A 19,801-nucleotide genomic window follows, 5' to 3' on the forward strand; every position below is an offset into this window, starting at 1 on the left:
ACCATTAGGTGCATGAGGCACAAGATGGGGGTAGGGGGGCCTCATTTTAAAACCTTACTCCTCACAAAGAACAATAAAAAAACAGTGTAGTTATAGTTGCAAAATAAAATACTTATTTTTAAATATTAAATTCATAATATAAAAACTAGAGGCCACTGAAAAATATGTGAGGCTTCCCGCTTCCATTTGAAATACATTGTTCTTTCCTTAGATTATAAAACTAACAGGAACTTATGTATTCCAAGAAATTCGTGTATGTAAGCATACCATTTCTTTGCTGGACATATATACATGTCCAGCAAACCTGGATAATATTCTGTCCACCTGCTGAAAGAACATGGATAAGAAGTGTAGTTTGACCGTCATATCCATTAGAGGGTGCGATAATCCTTCACGCTGAAAAGAACACTTAACTACATTACCTGCTGTATGTAGTAGCTACATTCTGTGGCCTACAGCAAGAAACGCAGTTGCTTGCCATTTGCTCGGTAATCGGAATCTAAGTTATATCAGACTAAATACCTATGAGTTATATTCATTTTGCTGCTTGTTTTTATTGTATAATAATAAAGTTATTATACAATAAGGCATTATAGTTTTTAATGCCAGCATAAAATATGAAATCCTTTCATACTTTCTTCACTTCATATTGTATCACTTTGGAAGGTCAATATCACTATCAATTTTTTGCTAATTATTTTAATCGCCAATACATTTTAAAATTCTCCAAGAACTTGATTGAAGATAATTATTTTTGTCAAACAATTATTTTATAAATTCATAAAAATCTGAATCTAAAAATGAATACAGCTTCCATCTGTGTGAAATTAAGTTTCCTATTTTATTCATAATCTTAGTTCGAAGGTTAGTTATCATATGTAAATCTCGAATCATATCATGTAATGCATAATTTTTATAACGTAATCTGTTAGTTTTTGCATTTCAACTTTCTTGGTTTCCTCCCTAATCACTCACTACAAATCAAAATAAATGGCAGTTATGAAGTCAACTGTTATGTACATATTTTCGGCTAATTTTGATATTATGTGGCAGTTTTGAAGTAGCGATATTTCCTCTACAGTTTATCTTTTGAAACGTGTAGGTGCATGCGTCAAAATGAAATTTTATTTCCAAAATTTTCATAAAAGAATTAATTTGCCTTTAATGGCTAACTCCCCCTGCCCAAAATTATCACCACACACACACACACACACTGCTAGATAACATGTGCGCACTTTTTGAATTAGTTATTTTTCCAAAGTAATTGTACTGTTGTAGTTTTAAGCAAAAGACAAAGGCATAGAATCTCTGATAAAATACCATTGGATATAAATTAAAAAGACTCACAATCGGAAACCCAGAGTAATGCAGTTTAACACCATTTGTTGTTCATGAAAATAAATAAAAAAATCGTTCCAAAAATTGAAATGTGCGACCCATATAATCTTATTTTGCAAGGAAAGGAAGCAAAATGTCATATTTATTTCAATAAATGTTATTTAAATAATATAAATATTTGACATAATATTTCCAGTGCAAACAAACATTTTGATTATTTATTTTCGCACATGTGAAATTCGTTTTTATTTAGGAAGAGACACAATAAGTAAATTATGCAGCAAAAAAGAGTCAATCAAGAAATACAGTGCATGTAACTACAATAATCCGTTAATGGCTGGGGGGGGGAGTAATTGCATTTTAACAGATAGAATGCTGATGAAGTTTCATTAGCATTCTGCCTTTTTATTAGGTCAAAGGGATTTTGAGTATATTTGCGAACAGATATAATCGACATAACTTAGTCAGTTTTGTTGAAAAAAGTGCCACATTTGAAGAAATATTAGTGGCATAATAATAAAATAGCAAAATTCATGATGCTTCAGAATAACTTGATAATTTTGATAATACCAAAACAAGATGAGGCACATCTGTAGAAATTATTATTATTATTATTATTAGAGTCCTTTTAATTATGAACTCTATAAAGATATACTTAATAAATTTGTATTTTTGTGTTTCATTTAGTCACCGATGGTTTTCGCTGGACTACCTGGACTTTTAGACTATTGTTCTTATCAATATTATAAAAACTCGATTGTAGCTTCAATATTCCAAAGCACATTACATTGATTTTTTACTTAGGTCAAGTCCCATAAGAATGTTGTAAAAAATAACTTTGTCTCTGTATATTCTGTATTAGATATTTTTGTAAATAGCTCTTTGGAAATTAACTGTATATACTTCTTTAATAAGAATATGTTAGAGTGCAATGTTTATTGCTGGAGCTGTATGTAATAGATCTACATGGTGGCATTAGAAAGATTGTTTATTAAATTTTGTGTGTATGAGAAAGGCTTACAAGCTCTGCACGTGAACACCTCCAAATTCAGTCAGAAAGGTTCAAACAACTTTCCGATGGTCGGCAACTTACAATCAAAAGAAGGTACAGAAGAGAACAAAGAGCGGGCCGAACTTGAAACTTAAGATGAAAGAATCATGCCGAATTCTTCGGGGGTTACAAACTTCGTGCAAGGTCTCAGAGAAGGCATAATTAAAGGGGACAGAGCCAAGCATATAGAGCATCCTGGATCCAGAAGTCGCTAGAGAGAGAGGGGGCTTCCCGTTTCCAGACATTGCCAGAGAGGAGCTTTCCAGTCCCAGTCTTAAGAGAAGGCTTCGAGTTGCCGAAAGGAGATGTTCTAATCACCGGAGAAAAGCTTCCAGGCCAGAGAGGAATCCCAGTTGACAGTTGGTGGCAATTCGAGTTAGTGGAGGCGGCAGAAAAAGGAGGCAGTTGTCCAGGCATTTTTGGCGAGCCCAAGCAGAGGAGAAAAGGCGAGATAAATTACCCGAAGCACCTTCGCTTGGAAGTTTTTCTTTTTGCCGAAGCCGTATATGAGTACCGCAGAGCGCTGGACACAGTCCACTATTTTCCCGATGACATATTTCTGAAGCCAGATTTCCTAAAGGAAGCTCAAGATCTGAGATGAGAGAATTGCCTTAGAACTTTTTGTGCAAGACCTTTGACTGAATGTGCGATACAGAGCTTTTGTAAGTTATATACCTTTGTACAATTCCTCTTATAATGTGTTTTAGTTGGACAATTAAGATTTAGATTAACAGTAACAAAAAGTGTATTTAGAGAATCCATTGGCATATTTGAAGTTGATATACAGTTTGTAAAAGTAACTTAATAGAGAGTTAGCTAACCTCTTTGCAAGTATACTAGAAGTTTAATAAGTGGAAATTGTAAACAGAGTAAATAAGTTTTTGAGTTAAAGAAAGTGTTTGCAATCATTTTGAAACATGTTCCAGAGACAGCAGAGGTTTTTTTGTGTGCTGCTGCTATTTGTATTAATTAGTTGGGTAAGAGCAATTTCTATATCACATAAATAGAACATTTAAATTTCAAGTTTATTATTATTTATAAATTAAATTGATTTTTCAGTTCATTTTTTGTGCATCAAGATTCTAGTCATTTTAGGGTAAAATGTCGAGTAAAAAAGTGGATGTTAGCAAGCATAGCAAGTATCGTTACTATTTATTGCCTCTACGTTTTAACTAAAGCTGGAATTATTATGCTTATTACTGCAACTTAAAAAAAATCAAAGCTGGAGTTGAATAAATCTTGTAATAAATAAATGTTATAATTCCATAAATATGATGATTTTTGCTATTATTTTTATTACTGTAAATTCAAAATTTTTATTTTTAGTGAGAATATCTGAACTTTACAGTTCATGAAGTTCCAATTTTTTCCTTGATTAAGAAGCTTAATTTGATTGCATTTAAATTCTTTTTTAAAAAAAAAAAACTTTTATCCTTATACTAAATTATTACCATATCTTTTAATAATTTTTCGGTATTCAGAATTTTTGTAGCATCTATGATGCTTGTCAATGAAGCTTGTCAAACAAAATCAATGTTCTCAAAATCAATAATCAACACTTTAAATCAATAATTAATTTAAAGAAAATTAATTTTCTTTAAATTAATTATGATTCAATTACATGAAATATTTAAAAGTGTAAATAATATATATATTTTGAATTACATTAAAAGATTTTAAACTATTTAGAAAATTTAATATTAAATATAAAGTATCGTAGAAGTTGCATAATTATTTATAATCCATCGATATAAGTTAGTCATTTATTTATATAAAATGACTTACAAGTTTGCTAGTTTAATATTACCAAGATTTTTTTAATGTTAATATTTATTGTATACATGTTAAAATCGTTTATATTTTTGGGAAGAGACACAATAAATAAATTGTGCACCAAAAAGGGTCAAATATCGTAGAACAGTAAAGGAAATTCCAAAAAACAGACAAGATTCCCCAGTAATTAAATTGATACTTTAGTTACAGTTATTTAGCTAGTACTTGTAAAGCAGTATACTGTATACAAGTGTATATACCTAATTATATGGTTAAAGTAGTTGTCACAGTCGGTAAAAATATATTATTCTATTAATTATTATTCTTATTTTACTGTTACTCGTTTATTTTAACAACACCAAGATACTACTGTTTCTATTTTTGTAATTTTTAAGCTTTTAACGTAATTGTTTATTTTATTTATATGTTTATTTTGGATTTAATAAATATTTATTTCGCTTTTGATAGATTAATACACATAATGATGCCAAGAAAATTTGAATCCAGAGCTAGTAAAAGAAAACGACTTAGAGAAAATGAAAAAAAGCTGAATAGTCAAAAGGGGCAATTTTGTCTTTCTTGCGTTCCGAAAATGAAGAATTTCGTACAACTGAAGTTGTACTTCACAGTTCTCAGAATGAAAACGAAACATTGGTATCATTATCAGGAGGAGATGAAAGTGAAAATGAAGAACATCAAAATGATGTGGAAAACATAGGAGAGAAAGAAGTAAATGAAACAAATCAAGAGGATTCTGAAGAAAATTTTCAGTCGGAGTCTGTACTTACCAGCAAGCAAGCTATCTCTTATCCTATCGATATAGCAGTGTGGCCACTTACTATTAACCATTGAACAGTTTATTGAGCATATTTTAATAAATATTCCCCAGAATGTTGGTAAAATTGAAAATTTAAATAAAGAATACACAGAACGCAATAGAATATATGTCAGAAATGTAAATATCTCACATTTTTACTAAAAAGGCGAATGGAACAAAGGAGAAACGAGAGTGGCTAATTTTTTCAAAAACCAGCAAAGCAATTTGTTTGTAAATTGTTTTCTAAGTCAAATAATAGCTTAATGAAGGGTTTTAATGACTGGGGAAATATAACACGAACCTTATGTGATCACGAGCATATACGAGTGATGTTCGCATATTGCAAAAGAAAATCAAATTCTGTAAAATAGTCGAATTGATTCTGAATCGATCAAACAAATACAATCTGAAGTAAATTATTGGAGAGAGGTTTTAAAAAGAATAATAGCTACCATTAAGTTACTAGGTAAACTAGGGCTAGCATTTAGAGGAAATACAAATGATATTTTTTCTTGCGGAAATTATTTCTCGTGTTTACATTATTTAAGTGAATTTGATGATTTTTTAAAACATCACATGAAAATGTATGCCAACTGTGGTTCTGGCAGATCAAATTATCTTTCTTACCATACTTGTGATGAATTCATAGCATTAATAGCTAAAAAAAACAAGAGAAATAATATCAGAAATTAAGGAAGCTGCTTATATTGCAATAATACTCGATTCAACGCCAGACATTGCCCATAATGACCAACTAGCTATGATATTTAGGTATGTTGCCGCTAGACATTAGAGAAACATTTATCGGGTTCATCAGAATTACACAACATGATTCCTTATATTTAGAAGAGGTAATATTAAAAAAATTATTAGAAGAATTATCTTTGATATAAAAATGTGCAGAGGGCAAAGCTACGATAATGCTGCCAATATGAAAGGTATCTATACAGGTTTACTAGCTAGGCTGAAAAAACGTAGTCCCTCTGCACATTATATACCGTGCTCTAGTCATTCTTAAATTTAATTGGCAACTATGCCGCGGAATCTTGTCCGGAAGCAGTGCAATATTTTTGTTTTATTCAAAACGTATATAATTACTTTTCATCTTCAACAAGAAGATGGGATATAGTCCTTAAACATTTAGAAAAAAAATCTTAACAGTTAAAAGACTAAGTGAAACGAGGTGATCTGCAAGAGCTGACACTATATTGGCTTTGAAACGTGGATATAAACAAATTAAAGATGCATTACTTGAACTATCCATTTCTCCTCATGAAAAACCTACTTCTAAATTAGCGAGCTCATCATTGGCTGAACATTTTGACAAACCAGAAACAGCAATTTTAACAGTTGTGTGGGACAAAATTTTACAATGAATAAATGCTTCTAGTAAATCTCTACAAGATCCTGATATGGATTTGTTTTTAGCTAATAATTTGTTACACTCTTTAGTTAGTTTTATTTTAGATATAAGAAATAGTTTTGCTGCCGTAAATGAAGAAGTGAATTTATTAACAGATGAGACAAAATTTAAAGATGAAAAGGAAAGCGTTAAAAAATGAAAAAAAATGAGTGACGAAGTTTCACAATCTAACAATGAGATTATATTACATGGGAAAGAAAATTTTGCTGTGAACACTTTTAATGTCATTTGCGATAAGCTAATTTTGGAAATTAATGAAAGAACAAAAAGCTATATCGACATATTAGATATGTTTGATATTTTTTTGAAGGAAGATATAGATCAAGACAAGTACAAAACTAGCATTGATAAAATTTTACAAACTTATGGGACTGATATTGATACAAAAAATTTACTAGTGAAGTTAAGCAATTTTTAATAATGATAAAGGAAGAAAATTCTTCAATTAAAAATATGTAAAAATTTATAAACGATGGATTAAAAATATAGAAACAATTTTAAAAATATTTTGACAATGCCTATTTCAAATGCAAGTGCTGAATGCTCATTTTCAGTGTTGAAACGAATAAAAAATTATTTAAGAAGCAACTTGCACCAAAATAAAACAAGTGACCTGTCATTATTATGCATCAAATCAGATGTAATGGACTCGATCAGTTATGATGACATTATAGATATATTTACCAAAGCCAGAAAAACCTTTTAGTTATTAATTTTTTTATTGAAATTTGAACTGATTTATTTTTATACTTTTTTTAAACTGCAAATATATGTATACCAATGTTGTATTATGGTATTAAAATGAGTTATTATGGAAATGTTGAACTTTTATTTTCAATAAACTAAAAAAATGCTTATTTTTGAGGGCCTCATAATGATGTTGTGCCTCGGGCCTCCAAAAGTATAATGCGGCCCTGGTGGACACAGGAAGTTAGAGGCAGTGAAGAAAAAGAAGAAAGCATATCAAAAGTTTCTTGGAAATAAGTCAGCTTGTGCTCTTTAGAGAATACAGAGACAAATGTAAGAAAGCTAAACACTCTGTAAAACTAGCTAAACAAAAGTCATGGGAAGACTGGTAAGAACATAGAAAATAAATATCAAGAAAGTGGTGGCAAGATATTCTTTAGATTGTTGAAGAGGCTCAGAAATGGCAGAAAGAGTATTGTAAAAGGAACTAGAGATGATAAAGGTGACATGAAAACTGGAGAAAAAGATATCATTGGTGTATGGAGTAATTACTTTGAAAAATTACTAAAAGAAACAATCAGTGATAGCAGTAATAAACACTGACCAGGCATGCAATCAGGAATACATATCTGTACTTGAAGTTGAAAAAGCCATCAAAAGCCTAAAATGTAGAAAGGCAATGGGAGTAGATGATATTTGACCAGAAATGCTCAAGTATGGAGGTATAAAAGTCTTCCATTGGCTGCACTGCATAGTTCAGAAGGCCTGGACAGAGGGTGAATTCCAGATCATTGGAGTAGAACTCTCGTAGTTACCCATATATAAAAAGGGAAATACAACTGAATGTGAGAATTACAGAAGTATTTCCCCGCTGAGTATTCCTGGCAAGGTTTATGCAAGTATACTTGAGAAACAGTTGAGAAGAATTGTGGAAGCAAAACTTGGTGAAGAACAAGCTGGATTCAGGCCAAATAGAGGTTATCGGGATCAGATCTTCACTTTATGACAAATAGTTGAGAAATCATGTGAATATAACAACGATCTGTATTTAAGTTTTGTAGATCTGGAAAAAGCATATTGACAAGGTGCTAAGAGATAAAATGCTACTGTTGTATTGCTGCCAATGTTGCATTACGAAGGTGGTCGGAAAGGTTTTCAACCATAGATGGCAGCACTATTGCCAATTTTTTTTTTTCCTAAGCTGGTACATCTGTCGTAAGCATCCATGTGAAATTGCAAGTCATTCTATCAAGTAGTTTGTTTTATACAGCTGTCTGAAGCAAAAATGTTGTCTGTATCCCTTGAAATGGATAAAATTGAGTATTGTGCAGTTATAAAATTCTTTGTAAAAAAGGTTTAACACTAAAGGAATTGATTCGAAGTTCATAAAAGTTTATGGACACTCTTCTCCTTCATTTTCGACAATTAAGAAATAGGCTGCTGAGTTTAAACGTTTATTTCTTTTTTGCTATTTTTTTATATTTTAATAGAAAAAATCACACCTTGGTGTCGGTTCACAAATTTTGCTTTCTGGATATTTCAGCCAAACAAGGGTGACAAGGTTTACAATGAATATTAGTAAATATATGCTTATTCATATAAGTTTCATTTCAAAGGTATTGATAACAAGCACAAAAAAAAGCTTACAAATGCAAAATCTTTTGATCATTTAAAACTGCCAAGTTTTTCGCAGTTTAAATTAATTTTTCATTGCTAGTGGACACAGGTGCGGGTGAAATGTGGGAAAGAAATATGCTTGGAGTGCAGGGCGACTGTGCTGATAGCATATATAGCATATAAATATAATAAATGTTATAATAATATATGTCTATATTACGATTTTTTTTTTTTTTTTCGATGAGGGCCATGAAAGATTTTAATTTTTCCAAGAGGGCCTTTACGTAAATCCATAAGTTTGGGAAGCACTGGTCAAAACAGTGGACAGAAGCCGGTTGTTCAGCACAAAAGAAGACAAAGTCAGTTCCATCAGCAAGAAAGGTCATGGTGTCAGTGTTTTGGGATTGTTTATTAATTATCTTGAAAAGGTTAAAACAATAACCGGGGAATATTATTCTGATCTTTTAAAAATTATTCAAACTAGACTAAAAAATATTTTAGAAAAGACCCTGTTTGCAGAAGATAAAAAAAATCAGGACAATTCACCTGCCCACAAAGGTGTTTTGGCAATGGGAAAATTAAGGGATCTGCACTATGAATTGTTGTAACATCCACCCTATTCTCCAGATTCGGCTCCCTCTGACTTCTTTCTCTTCTCAAAATTAAAACTCTTCCTCACTGGTCAGCATTTTCTTCGAATCAAGAGGTGATTGCAGCTGTAGAGGGATATTTTGCAGATCTTACTGAGAACCACTACGGAGACAGGATAATGGTGCTGGAGCATCGCTGGAATAAAATGTATTAGTTTTAAGGAAGATTACGTTGAAAAATAAAAATACTTCTGAAATTATAAATTTGATTTTTTATTGTTAAGCCGAGAACTTTTCAGACCACCCTCCTATATCAAGCAGTACCTAGTGTTTATTTGAGTTGTAAGTCAGTAGTTAGAATTGAAGGAAGTACAGGAAGATGGTTTAATGTTAAATCTGGTGTGATCCAAGGATATACATTATCCCCTCTGTTATTCATTATCTATATGGATCACATTATGAAGGAAAGTGATATTAAACCTGATTTAACAATTGGATATGTTAATCTCAGCTCTTTGCTTTATGTGGACGATGTTATACTTCTAAATAAATCTGCTAGAAGTCTGCAAGATTCCCTGATTAAATTAAATAACTGTTGTAATAGATATGGTATGAAGGTCCGCAATAACAAGACCAAGACAATGAAAATAGGTAGAAGCATTGAAAATATCAACTACATTGTGAATGGAGAACCAATAGAACAAGTAAAACATTTCAGCTACTTAGGCACGATTTTTACTGAAGATGATAAATTAAATATTTAAATTGACAGTAGAATCAGCAAGCTGGTATGGTAGGAAGTCAACTGAATAAATTTATATATGGAATAAGAAAGAAATTAGTCAAAACACTAAATTAGCTGTATACATGACAGTGTTGAAACCAATTTTAACTTATGGATCTGAGAGCTGGGTTAGAAGTAACACACTTGACCAAAGACTAGAGACCGCAGATATGAGAGTCCTGAGAAAGATTAGGGGCATGAACAGATGGCATCAATGGCAATATCATATTAAAAACGAGGATATTAGGAAAGAACTTGACATTGTTAGCAGAAGTAATCTCAGGTGGTTTGGTCACTTAAATAGAATGGAAGAGGAAAGATTAGCAAAACAAGTGTTCTCTGCTAGGTTGGCAGGAAAAAGACCCAGATATAGGTGGATTTATGTGGTAAAAAGTGCCTTAGAAGATAGAAATATAAGATCTGATAATGTTGGAGTCTTGACAGGTAACAGATTTATTTGGAGGAAAATTTTAGATATGAAGTTAGTAATGATGTAAATTTTTCATGTAGCACTATCATATCCTGTACACCCCTTGAGGGTACATGTCAGGAATTTGATGATGATGATTGTATTCAGCAGCTTTTCTTAAAATTGTTCTTATAGTTAATTCACCCATTTTGTGTTCTTGTCCTGTCTTTGGTCTGGACTTGCCTTGTTCATTTTCTTTATTATTTCTGGTTTTTCTTTCAATGAGATTACTTTTCTAATCTTTTTCTCACTTCTTCTTTTTTTGCTCACTAATTCTTTTACTCATGATTAAAGATTGGAAAATACTTTCAAATAAAGTAAGGAAAATAGTTGCAAAGGAGGCATGAGATATGATCAGGAAAATGCTATGTAATTAACAGACAATTAACAGACAACATCAATTTTGGGGGTAAATTGGAACATAATGTACATGGAAATGGTGTAATATGCTATTAAAAAATAACTTTGTAAAATATTTTAAATCGGTAACTAAATTATTTCATCCTGGCGAGTTATTTTTTAAAATAGTTAGCCATAAAAAATGTATAGATAGAAAATTTTTAACATTTAAAATCTGTAACATTTATTTTTAAGATGTTATATAGGCGCACTAATCAAATTTGAGAGGCACATTAATTGTATTCGGGTATAGAAAAAAGAAGACTCAATCGAGATCATTAATCGAGGGATTGCTGTATTACAAAGTTTGTCACATGAAGATGTTGAACATTGAGTACTGTCATCAGCAAAACTTTCGATAAGATTAGTGAGAGAAAGTGATTAATGTATAGGAGAAGTGCATTGAAAGCGTACAAAAGTCATAGGGTATTCTGTCAGTTGTGGCGAATGTGAAGACAGTAAGCCATCCTTTGGCAAGTTGAATAACCAGAGAATAAACTGACAAGCTAGCTGCATGAAGTGGAATACAAACCATAAAATGTTGTTTAGTAAGTAATCCTATATCAGATCTGATCAGCATCTTGAAAATGTTCAAGTGACCACACTAGTTTCCAGATTTTTCCATGGCTTTTCCAAAAGTCAGTACAGTTGACTGGATCTTCTGGAGAGAGAGAGGGGGGGGGGAGTTATGGAATCTGTATTGGTGATCACTAATTAATTTGTAGCCCTCTAGGTAATGAAGATGTTGGCAGTGTCCTTTTTTTTAATAATTAGGTGAGGGCAGTGGCTGTCTTTTATCTCTCTCTCTCTTTTTTTTTTTTTTTTTTATAGTGGAACTGACAAGCTGTATAAGATGGATGTTAATTCCAGACTGCAAAATTTGAGAACAATTTGAATACCATCTTGTTTTATGTGACTCTAGACTAAAAGACTGTTTTATATGCTGTTTGAGGATTTTTCTTATGTCTTTCTGGCTGAAAATCAGAGGAGTATGCATTGAGTCATCCTTGGTGTTGTGTGCATGGGGGGGGAGTTGCCTTGATTAGCTTTACAAAAAAAAAGCTGTTTAGAAGACTGATGTTATGAGGTCAGCATTCTTTGAGTGATGCAATAATGGTGCTCTAGATGTGAGAGAAGCAGAAAGTGAGAAGTTGCATCCAGTCTTGGTGAGGGAACCAGAATGGGGGTCTTCATTCCAGCGAGGATCATTTTATTTAATAAGTTAGATCAGGTATCTGGATTGGTAGAGCAAACATTGTAATCACACTATAGAAAGGAGAAGAAGAAATTGCAGAGGTCATTCCATTCAGTAGTTTGTAGTGCCAAAGGAAGTGAGATAGACTGTATCGTTGAAAGATATGCTATAAAAAAGAAAACATGGATAAATCTATGGTCTGAATTACAAAGAGGAGAGCTGGTTCAGGAAAGATCCTGGGAAAATGCGAGGATCATCTGGTATTCTGATCAAGTAAATATACTAACTGCAAATACTTCAGCATATCTTCCAACTTGATTAGTGGAGTTAGAAAAGGGAAACCAGTTTGAGCTCTAACTTAAATTCCCCAAGAAAGAGAGCCTTTACAGGTAATTAAACTGTAAAAAAATGAAGTTTGAGAGAGAAATAATCAAAGACATTAGAGCAGGTATCAGAACATGAAGAATGATAAAGAACAAACAGGTGTGATGTGGCAAGAAAATTTAAAGCCACTAGATCATAAAGAGGAGATTAGATTCTAGACATGCTAGGTTTATCATTCTCTAACACAAAATGTCATATCTAATGAATGCACATGTATCACCCTTTTTTATGTAAAGAATCATGTGAAGTATACTTTGATAGTTGTGGTAGATACTCATTATTGAGGATGTTTCTGTGAGAAATGACAGGTTTGGTTTAAAATATCTCCATGAACAGTGGGGATTTTAGCAAAGTGTAAGTAGTGGTACACTCATATTTTTGTTAAAGCCACAAAATGTTGTAGGATGTGGAAGCATTTTTGTATTGATTATTGTAGTTATTTTAATACTTTTTATCCTTATAACTATTGCCAAATTTAATTGGCATCTTTCATGATTGTTGATTTCAGAAAAGTGAATTACAGAGAATGCAGTTGTGGATGAAATTCCTCAAAACTTGCTTCTTCATAAGGAATACTAAATCTCCATATGTGTTCTGAACACTTTCTTCTGTATACTGTTCTACTTTGATTCCCTCCAAACATGATCTAGCAGAGTAAATGGCAACAAGATTGTTTGCTGCATGGTTATGATGCTTGTTTATGCATTACCATCAAATTCAGTTTCATATAATAATCTAGTAGCCAGTTTGCAGAATCACTGTCCTTGAAAATGGAGGCTGGCTGTCTAATTAACTACAGCATGTTAAGCATACCTATGAAGAGTATAACCCATCTTCTTTATCTTCTAAGCCATTTCATTTTTTATTATAGCTCCCCCCTCCCATTTGTTTCCATCTTTCTCGTTCAAAGGCTTCCTGATGTCATCATTCTCCAGCCATATCCACTAGGTCCTCCTTCCATCTTCTCTTTGGTCATCCTGACATCATTCATATGGATGCCACTGGGTGATTGTCTTTGTCTAAGTATCACTCATGTTGCTTGTAAAAAGGAGTGAGATGGAGTGTGAGATGCTGTTCATGACAAGGTGGACCATTTTCATTGCTTTGTGTAATGTATACCCTGACAAGACAAGTCTGCTTTGAGGACTAAAGAGTATGTTACTCATATTATTATTTTTATTATATTATTATTATTATTATTATTTTGGCAACCTCCATGGAGTCAGTAGACTTATCGTGAAAGTTCCACTCAACCAATGCATTTCTATCATAATGAACTTCAAAGTTATTTACACTCCCTGTATTCACAATGTACTCCAACACTGCATTCCATACTCACCAACAACTCACCACATAAAAAAATCTAATTCTCACACATTCCTTCTTCATCGTATCTTTATACAACTTCCGGGGATGGCCTCTTTCTTCCCATCTTAACATCCATTCTTTTTATAATTCCTTCATTCCTTCCGTATAATCTGGTAGAATCCCTTAACTAACTTGAAGGTCTCTATCACATCTCCTCTTTTCCTCCTGTTCACCAAACTCTATGATCCACATTCCCTCAAATGCTCTTCATAACTAACACTCCAGAATCTTAATATCACTTTGATCCTTCATCTTTGGACCCTCTCTAGTGTTTCCACATCACAGTGAAAGCCAGGTGACCTAATCGGATCACAATAGTACATGTGTGCTGAACTAATGCCTTATAAAGAGGCACCACCACCTCCTTATCCCTACATGTCCATGCACTTTTTATCATAGCAGCAATACAGCGTGCAGTTTTTGCAACACATGCAGTGTCCCCTTGGAACTTTATTCCACTGTCTGCCATCACCCCGAGATTCCGAATCTCATCCATTTCCTGAAGTACAGCCTCCAATACAGTATGATCTCTGTACCCCAAAGTGTAACACCTTGCATTTATTAATATTAAAACTATAACCACACTCATCTGTCCAAACAAGCTAAGTCTATTCAAATCTTCCCATAGAGAATTAACATCAGCACTACTGATAATCTACCTAACTTTGCATTATCAGCAAACATTTGAAGATCCCCAGGCAAATCCACATGAAATATCATTAACAGATAAGTTAAACAGTAGGGATCCAAAAACAGAACCCTAAGGCAACCACTGGTCACTTTCCTTTTCTGAGATATGGCTCCATTATAAGTTATTTTCATTACATTCATCACCTCATCATGAATTTTAAGCAGATTGCTGAAACAAGCCCTGCCGTTTACAGACCATACTGACCATCATATAGAATCTTATGTCTAACAATCCAATCCTGTATTCTATTCCTAACCTATTTTTCCAACACTTTGACCACAACTGAAGATATACAGACTGGCCTATTGGAAACTTCTGTCCTAGAACCATGCTTGTAGAGAGGTATTATTTTGTCTTCTTTCCGCTCCTCAGGAGCGTTCCCTACTGCAAAACTTTCATTACATAAGCAGGCTTACTTCTTCGTGTGTAGAGGCTTAAGTGCTGTGAGGACATCATGTTGGAGGCTTAATGGATTATTTTTGAGTGTTGTAAAAAATCCATTAAGCCTCCAACATGATAATCAGGCTTAAACCAGGTCAAGAGCATGGCTAACTCTTTTGCACATTCTTTAAAAATATGTGGGATATGTCATCCATTCCCATTGCCTTATTGACATCTAACCCAAGCAATACTTGATACAGTTCTGATTCTCATCGTCATCATCATCAAATTCCTGACATGTACCCTCAAGGGGTGTACAGGATATTATGATAGTACTACATGAAGAACTTACATCAGGGATGCTTAAGGATCAAAGCTGAGAGGAGACCTCCATATAGCCTTTAAAGGAATGCAGAGAACTGACCAGGGCTTCTGATCTAATGTCCAGTTCTCACTTTCTCATGGTGCACCCTGTTAGTTATCTACCTAGATACTGAACAAATGAGGATAGGTTAGCAATTTGGGATTTAGCCGACCAAATTGTATTCTTATTGGCTTAAACGACAAATAAAATGATAGTATAACATGACCTCTGAATCTTTCACCTTTAATTCTCCTAATCCTTTCCTCTCTTCTATATGTTGGACAACATCATTCATGCCACTATAATATACACTGATGAGGTGTGTTCATTAAATAATTCCATTATATCATTTGTTATGGTTACTCCTCTGCTACCATAACTATCCACCAGCATCAACCTGCCATAATTATTTTTCTTCTCTTGCTTGTCGCATATTAGAACATTTCCCTTGAATTAGCTTTGACCTTACTGGCCAATCTTCTCTCATATTCTACTTTTTCTTTTTTAACCATGCTTGTCACTTTTCTGGCCTACAATTTATATTCTTCATGTATCTTTTCACTACAACTGTCTTATCTCCTCCATTACAACTTCTTTTGTAACACTGCTTGCTTGATTTCACTGCTCATTCATCTCACTCCTAATATATATCAGTGTAAATGTTAATCTTATTAACATTTACACTTATCAATATAAATGTTAATTTTTCTTAGCTCTATTTATAATTAAATAGAGCTAAGAAAAATGATTTCATTTTGTGTTATAAATTCTTTTAGTCTGCTTTTATATAAAGTTTTTAATTTATTGAACAGTCAGAATCTGTTTTGTGACACCTTTGGAAAGAGGTAAAAAAATCCAGTCTTATGAAATTGCCCAAAGAATTGGAGAAACTGAACTTCCAGAGGTAAAAAATTAAAACAAATATTCGCTTGATTTATATTTCCATAATAACACAGCATTTAGTAAAATCATTTCAAATTTTACTCATTTATGATTGAAAGTGTGTCTTATTGTTAAAATTTAGTGAAAATGTTTTAAATTTAAATCATAAATTATCTGCTAGAAATTAAAATTCTTCAGCAGAAAACTTGTCATTAAAAAAAAGAATATTTCATTAATTAATTATTGAAAGCCCTCCTGTAATCTTCTTATAATGATAAGTCACAAATTTTTATTGTGGAAGCATATCTTTCTTGACATTTATTTTTGTCTCAGCACATAATTAGATATTATTATTATAGGGGTACCTCTATGGAGTCCAAAGACTCATCACGAGACTTCCAGGGATGACTTCTTGTTCTGGTTCCTTCTAGCCAATTGCTGAAACATTTCCCCTTCATCTATCCTATAAACTCTTTAAGCAACTTAAATGTTTCAATCATATCCCCCTCTCTTTTTTTTTCCTATCAACCAATTTCTGCAATGCACACACCTTTGATCTATCCTCATACGGCACAGACCACTCACCATCTTGGTCACTCAGCCCTGAATCCTCTCCACTTCTTCCTCATCAAGAAACCCAGGACAGACTTGAGCACAGAAATTCAGGTGTGGGCATATTCAAGGCCTTATAAAGAAGAATAACAATTTCCATATCTCTACTTGTTAATGTGTTCTTCAATAGCCAAGTAATCCTATGGGCTACCTTAGCAATATGTCCTGTAAACTTTAACTCTCTGTCTCTCCCCCCCCCCCCCTTCCCTAAATTTCTAGCTACATCTATTTCCTGGAGTACAGTGCCATCAATGTGATACATGGCTTGTAATCTATTTATTACAAGCCATGTATTACATCCCAAAATGCATAACTCAACATTAGACTGACACCCATTAACTTTTGCTCATACTGACAGCCTATTTAAATTATCCTGCAAGCTCTCCACAACACCTTGATTAACTATTACTCTATCTAATTTCACATTATCAGCAAACAACTGAATATTTCCCTTCAGGTTATTTCCTATATCATTTATGCACAAAATAAACAGCAATAGTCCCAGTACTGAACCTTGTGGCACACCACTAGTCACCTGTTTTTGCCTTGATTCTGTCCCTCCATATACCACTTTTTGATATCTGTCCAGCAGCCATCCTCTTGTCCACTTAACCAGTGTCATGTCCATCCCCATTTGTTCTAATTTGTATAACAGAGTTCCATGTGGTATTCTTTTACATTATTTTTCAAATGCTTTTACAAAATGATCATGTAGCCATTTCCTTTATCCAATTCTTCAGCTGTTACCCTATTATAAAAAAAGTAAGTAAATTATTAAGGCATGACTGACCCTTCACAAAGCCATGATCCTCATACAGTATCATATTTTTATCTACCCATTCTTGAAAATTTTCTTTTTTACCAATTTTTCTAGTACTTTTACCACCATGCCTGAGATTGGTCTATAATTTGCTACTGCAGTCTTAGAACCTCTTTGTAAAGTAATTATTTTGGCTTCCTTCCACTCCCTCAGAACTCTATCAGAGTTGAGACTTAAAGAGCCTAGTCAAAGGCATTGGCAGTTCCCTTGCACATTCTCGCAAAACTCTAGCTGATATCCCATCTAAATTCCACTGCTGTATTTACATTGAGATTCTGCAATATCCTGAGAACCTCCAATTCATCCATCTCTGTTCCCACATTAGTTTCTGTCACATAGGTTAAAGCAGAAACCTCTCTAGGATGATATATTGCAAAGTAGTCACTCAATAACTCAACTATTTTATCCACCTCTGTCTCCTCATGACCATCATCACTTATTAAGGTTAATCTCCATAGTCATTCTTCCTCTTACTTGCCACATAACAAAAGAACTCTGGGATTTCCTTTGTTCTGCTTGGCTAGATTCTTCTCATAATTTGATGTTGCCTTCCTTGCCATGCGGGTCACCTTTTGTGCCTCAGCCTTGTACTGTTCATTAGTTTGCTGGTCACCTTTCTCTTTATATGCCCTCTGTAGCATTTTCTTCTTCGTGCTTAATGATATTACTCATCCATCTAACTCCTACCTGGTTAACCCTCCTTACCCTAGTTATACACTTTTAATACTGCTTCCTCTAGATGATCCTTAACTATATCCCATGCACTACTAACATCTTACCCTGCAGTGTTTTATGCCATGGTACAGATTTTAAGCTTCTTCCCAAGCTCATTATAATCACCTGCCTTGTAGTTTCACAAATATCCCTTCTTGATAGATTATTCCTATGTTTTAGAATCTCCCAAGTCAAGACCACATGATCACTTTCACCAATTGGAGGCAATGTTATCACCTTGGTTATGGATAGCTCTTCTAATCCTATGACCAGGTCCAAAACTCTCCCACTCCTAGTTCTCTCCATCGCATGCTGCCCTAAGTAATTATCTCTTAGCAGGTGTATAAATTCTATTTCCTTTCTGCCATGTGATCCAGTCTATATCTTCATAGTTGAAGTCCCCCCCCCCCATAATAATCATGCAACCTGTACTTGTAGTAATTTGGTAATGCGTGTCTTCCAGATTATCCATGGAACTCCCTGGCCTATAGCAACAACTCTATATTTTGTCTTACTGACCGTAATCTCACACAAGATTGCTTCAAATGAACAGCCACCCTACTTCCTGTCTCCTATTCTTTTAGGCTGCAATTCATTTGCTATCATCAGCAGTACTCCTCCTCCCCTTCATCCTATCTTCTTTATCTCTCTTGAAAATACTAAACCCTTCACATTCAAAAACCCTGTAACTACATCATCTGGTGGTAGCCAGGTCTCACTAATGCCTATAACTTTGGCAAGGTTGCACTAACTGATGTCAAAAACTCATTTTTTCTTGTTCCTGATACTTCTGGCATTAGTATATAGAAACTGCATCATCCCTTTAGTCCCCCCCCCCCCCACTTTTATTCTGAATTGACTATTTTATTCAGTATTTTTGCTTGAGAGACTGGATTCCTCACTTTGGTCATTTTCCCACTCACTTCATGGTTGCCTTTACACAAAATCACTTGCTTCAATCCTAGTTGCTTAAGTTTCCCTGAATTTGCACTTCACCATGCTTGGTGAACAAAGCTCTCTCCAGACAGCTAACACCAAAATCATTTAGATCTAGTCCATCAGCATTGTACAAATCCTTCTTTCCATCAAATTGAGACCACCGATCCACAAATTCTACATCATTCCTTTTGCTCAATCTACATATAGACTCAATGGCTATCAGTGTCCGCTCCTCCTCACTTTGCCTCTTTCATAGCATGATAGGAGACTTACAATCTTCACCTTCTCACTCTTTAGTTTTGCCTCTTCTAACAACTCCTGTACATCCTCCCTTATAGAATACTTTTCACTCTCTCAAATCATTTTACCGACCAAGACAATCATTTCCTTCGACTTACCTTTTTGCATTTGGATAGCATGGCTAATATCGTGAATTTTTGCACCCGAGAAACACAATTTTGTCATACTTCCCTTATCATTGAGTCTCCATACATAATTTTCTT

General features: G+C 33.7%; 1 protein-coding gene across 1 annotated transcript in view; it reads left to right on the forward strand.

Annotated features, from left to right (window-relative positions):
- Positions 1-19,801, forward strand: part of Arp10 (Actin-related protein 10) — a 175,845-nt gene that overhangs the window by 115,732 nt on the left and 40,312 nt on the right. The window contains exon 9 of the mRNA XM_090400157.1: positions 16,144-16,235. Within this exon, the coding sequence (XP_090256283.1) occupies positions 16,144-16,235 (92 nt within the window). The remainder of the gene's footprint in view (positions 1-16,143; positions 16,236-19,801) is intronic.

The sequence above is a fragment of the Typopeltis vanoorti genome, chromosome 11 (assembly GCF_054136105.1).
Source record: "Typopeltis vanoorti isolate ZY-2024b chromosome 11, IOZ_Tvanoo_1.0, whole genome shotgun sequence".
Lineage (NCBI taxonomy): Eukaryota > Metazoa > Arthropoda > Arachnida > Uropygi > Thelyphonidae > Typopeltis > Typopeltis vanoorti.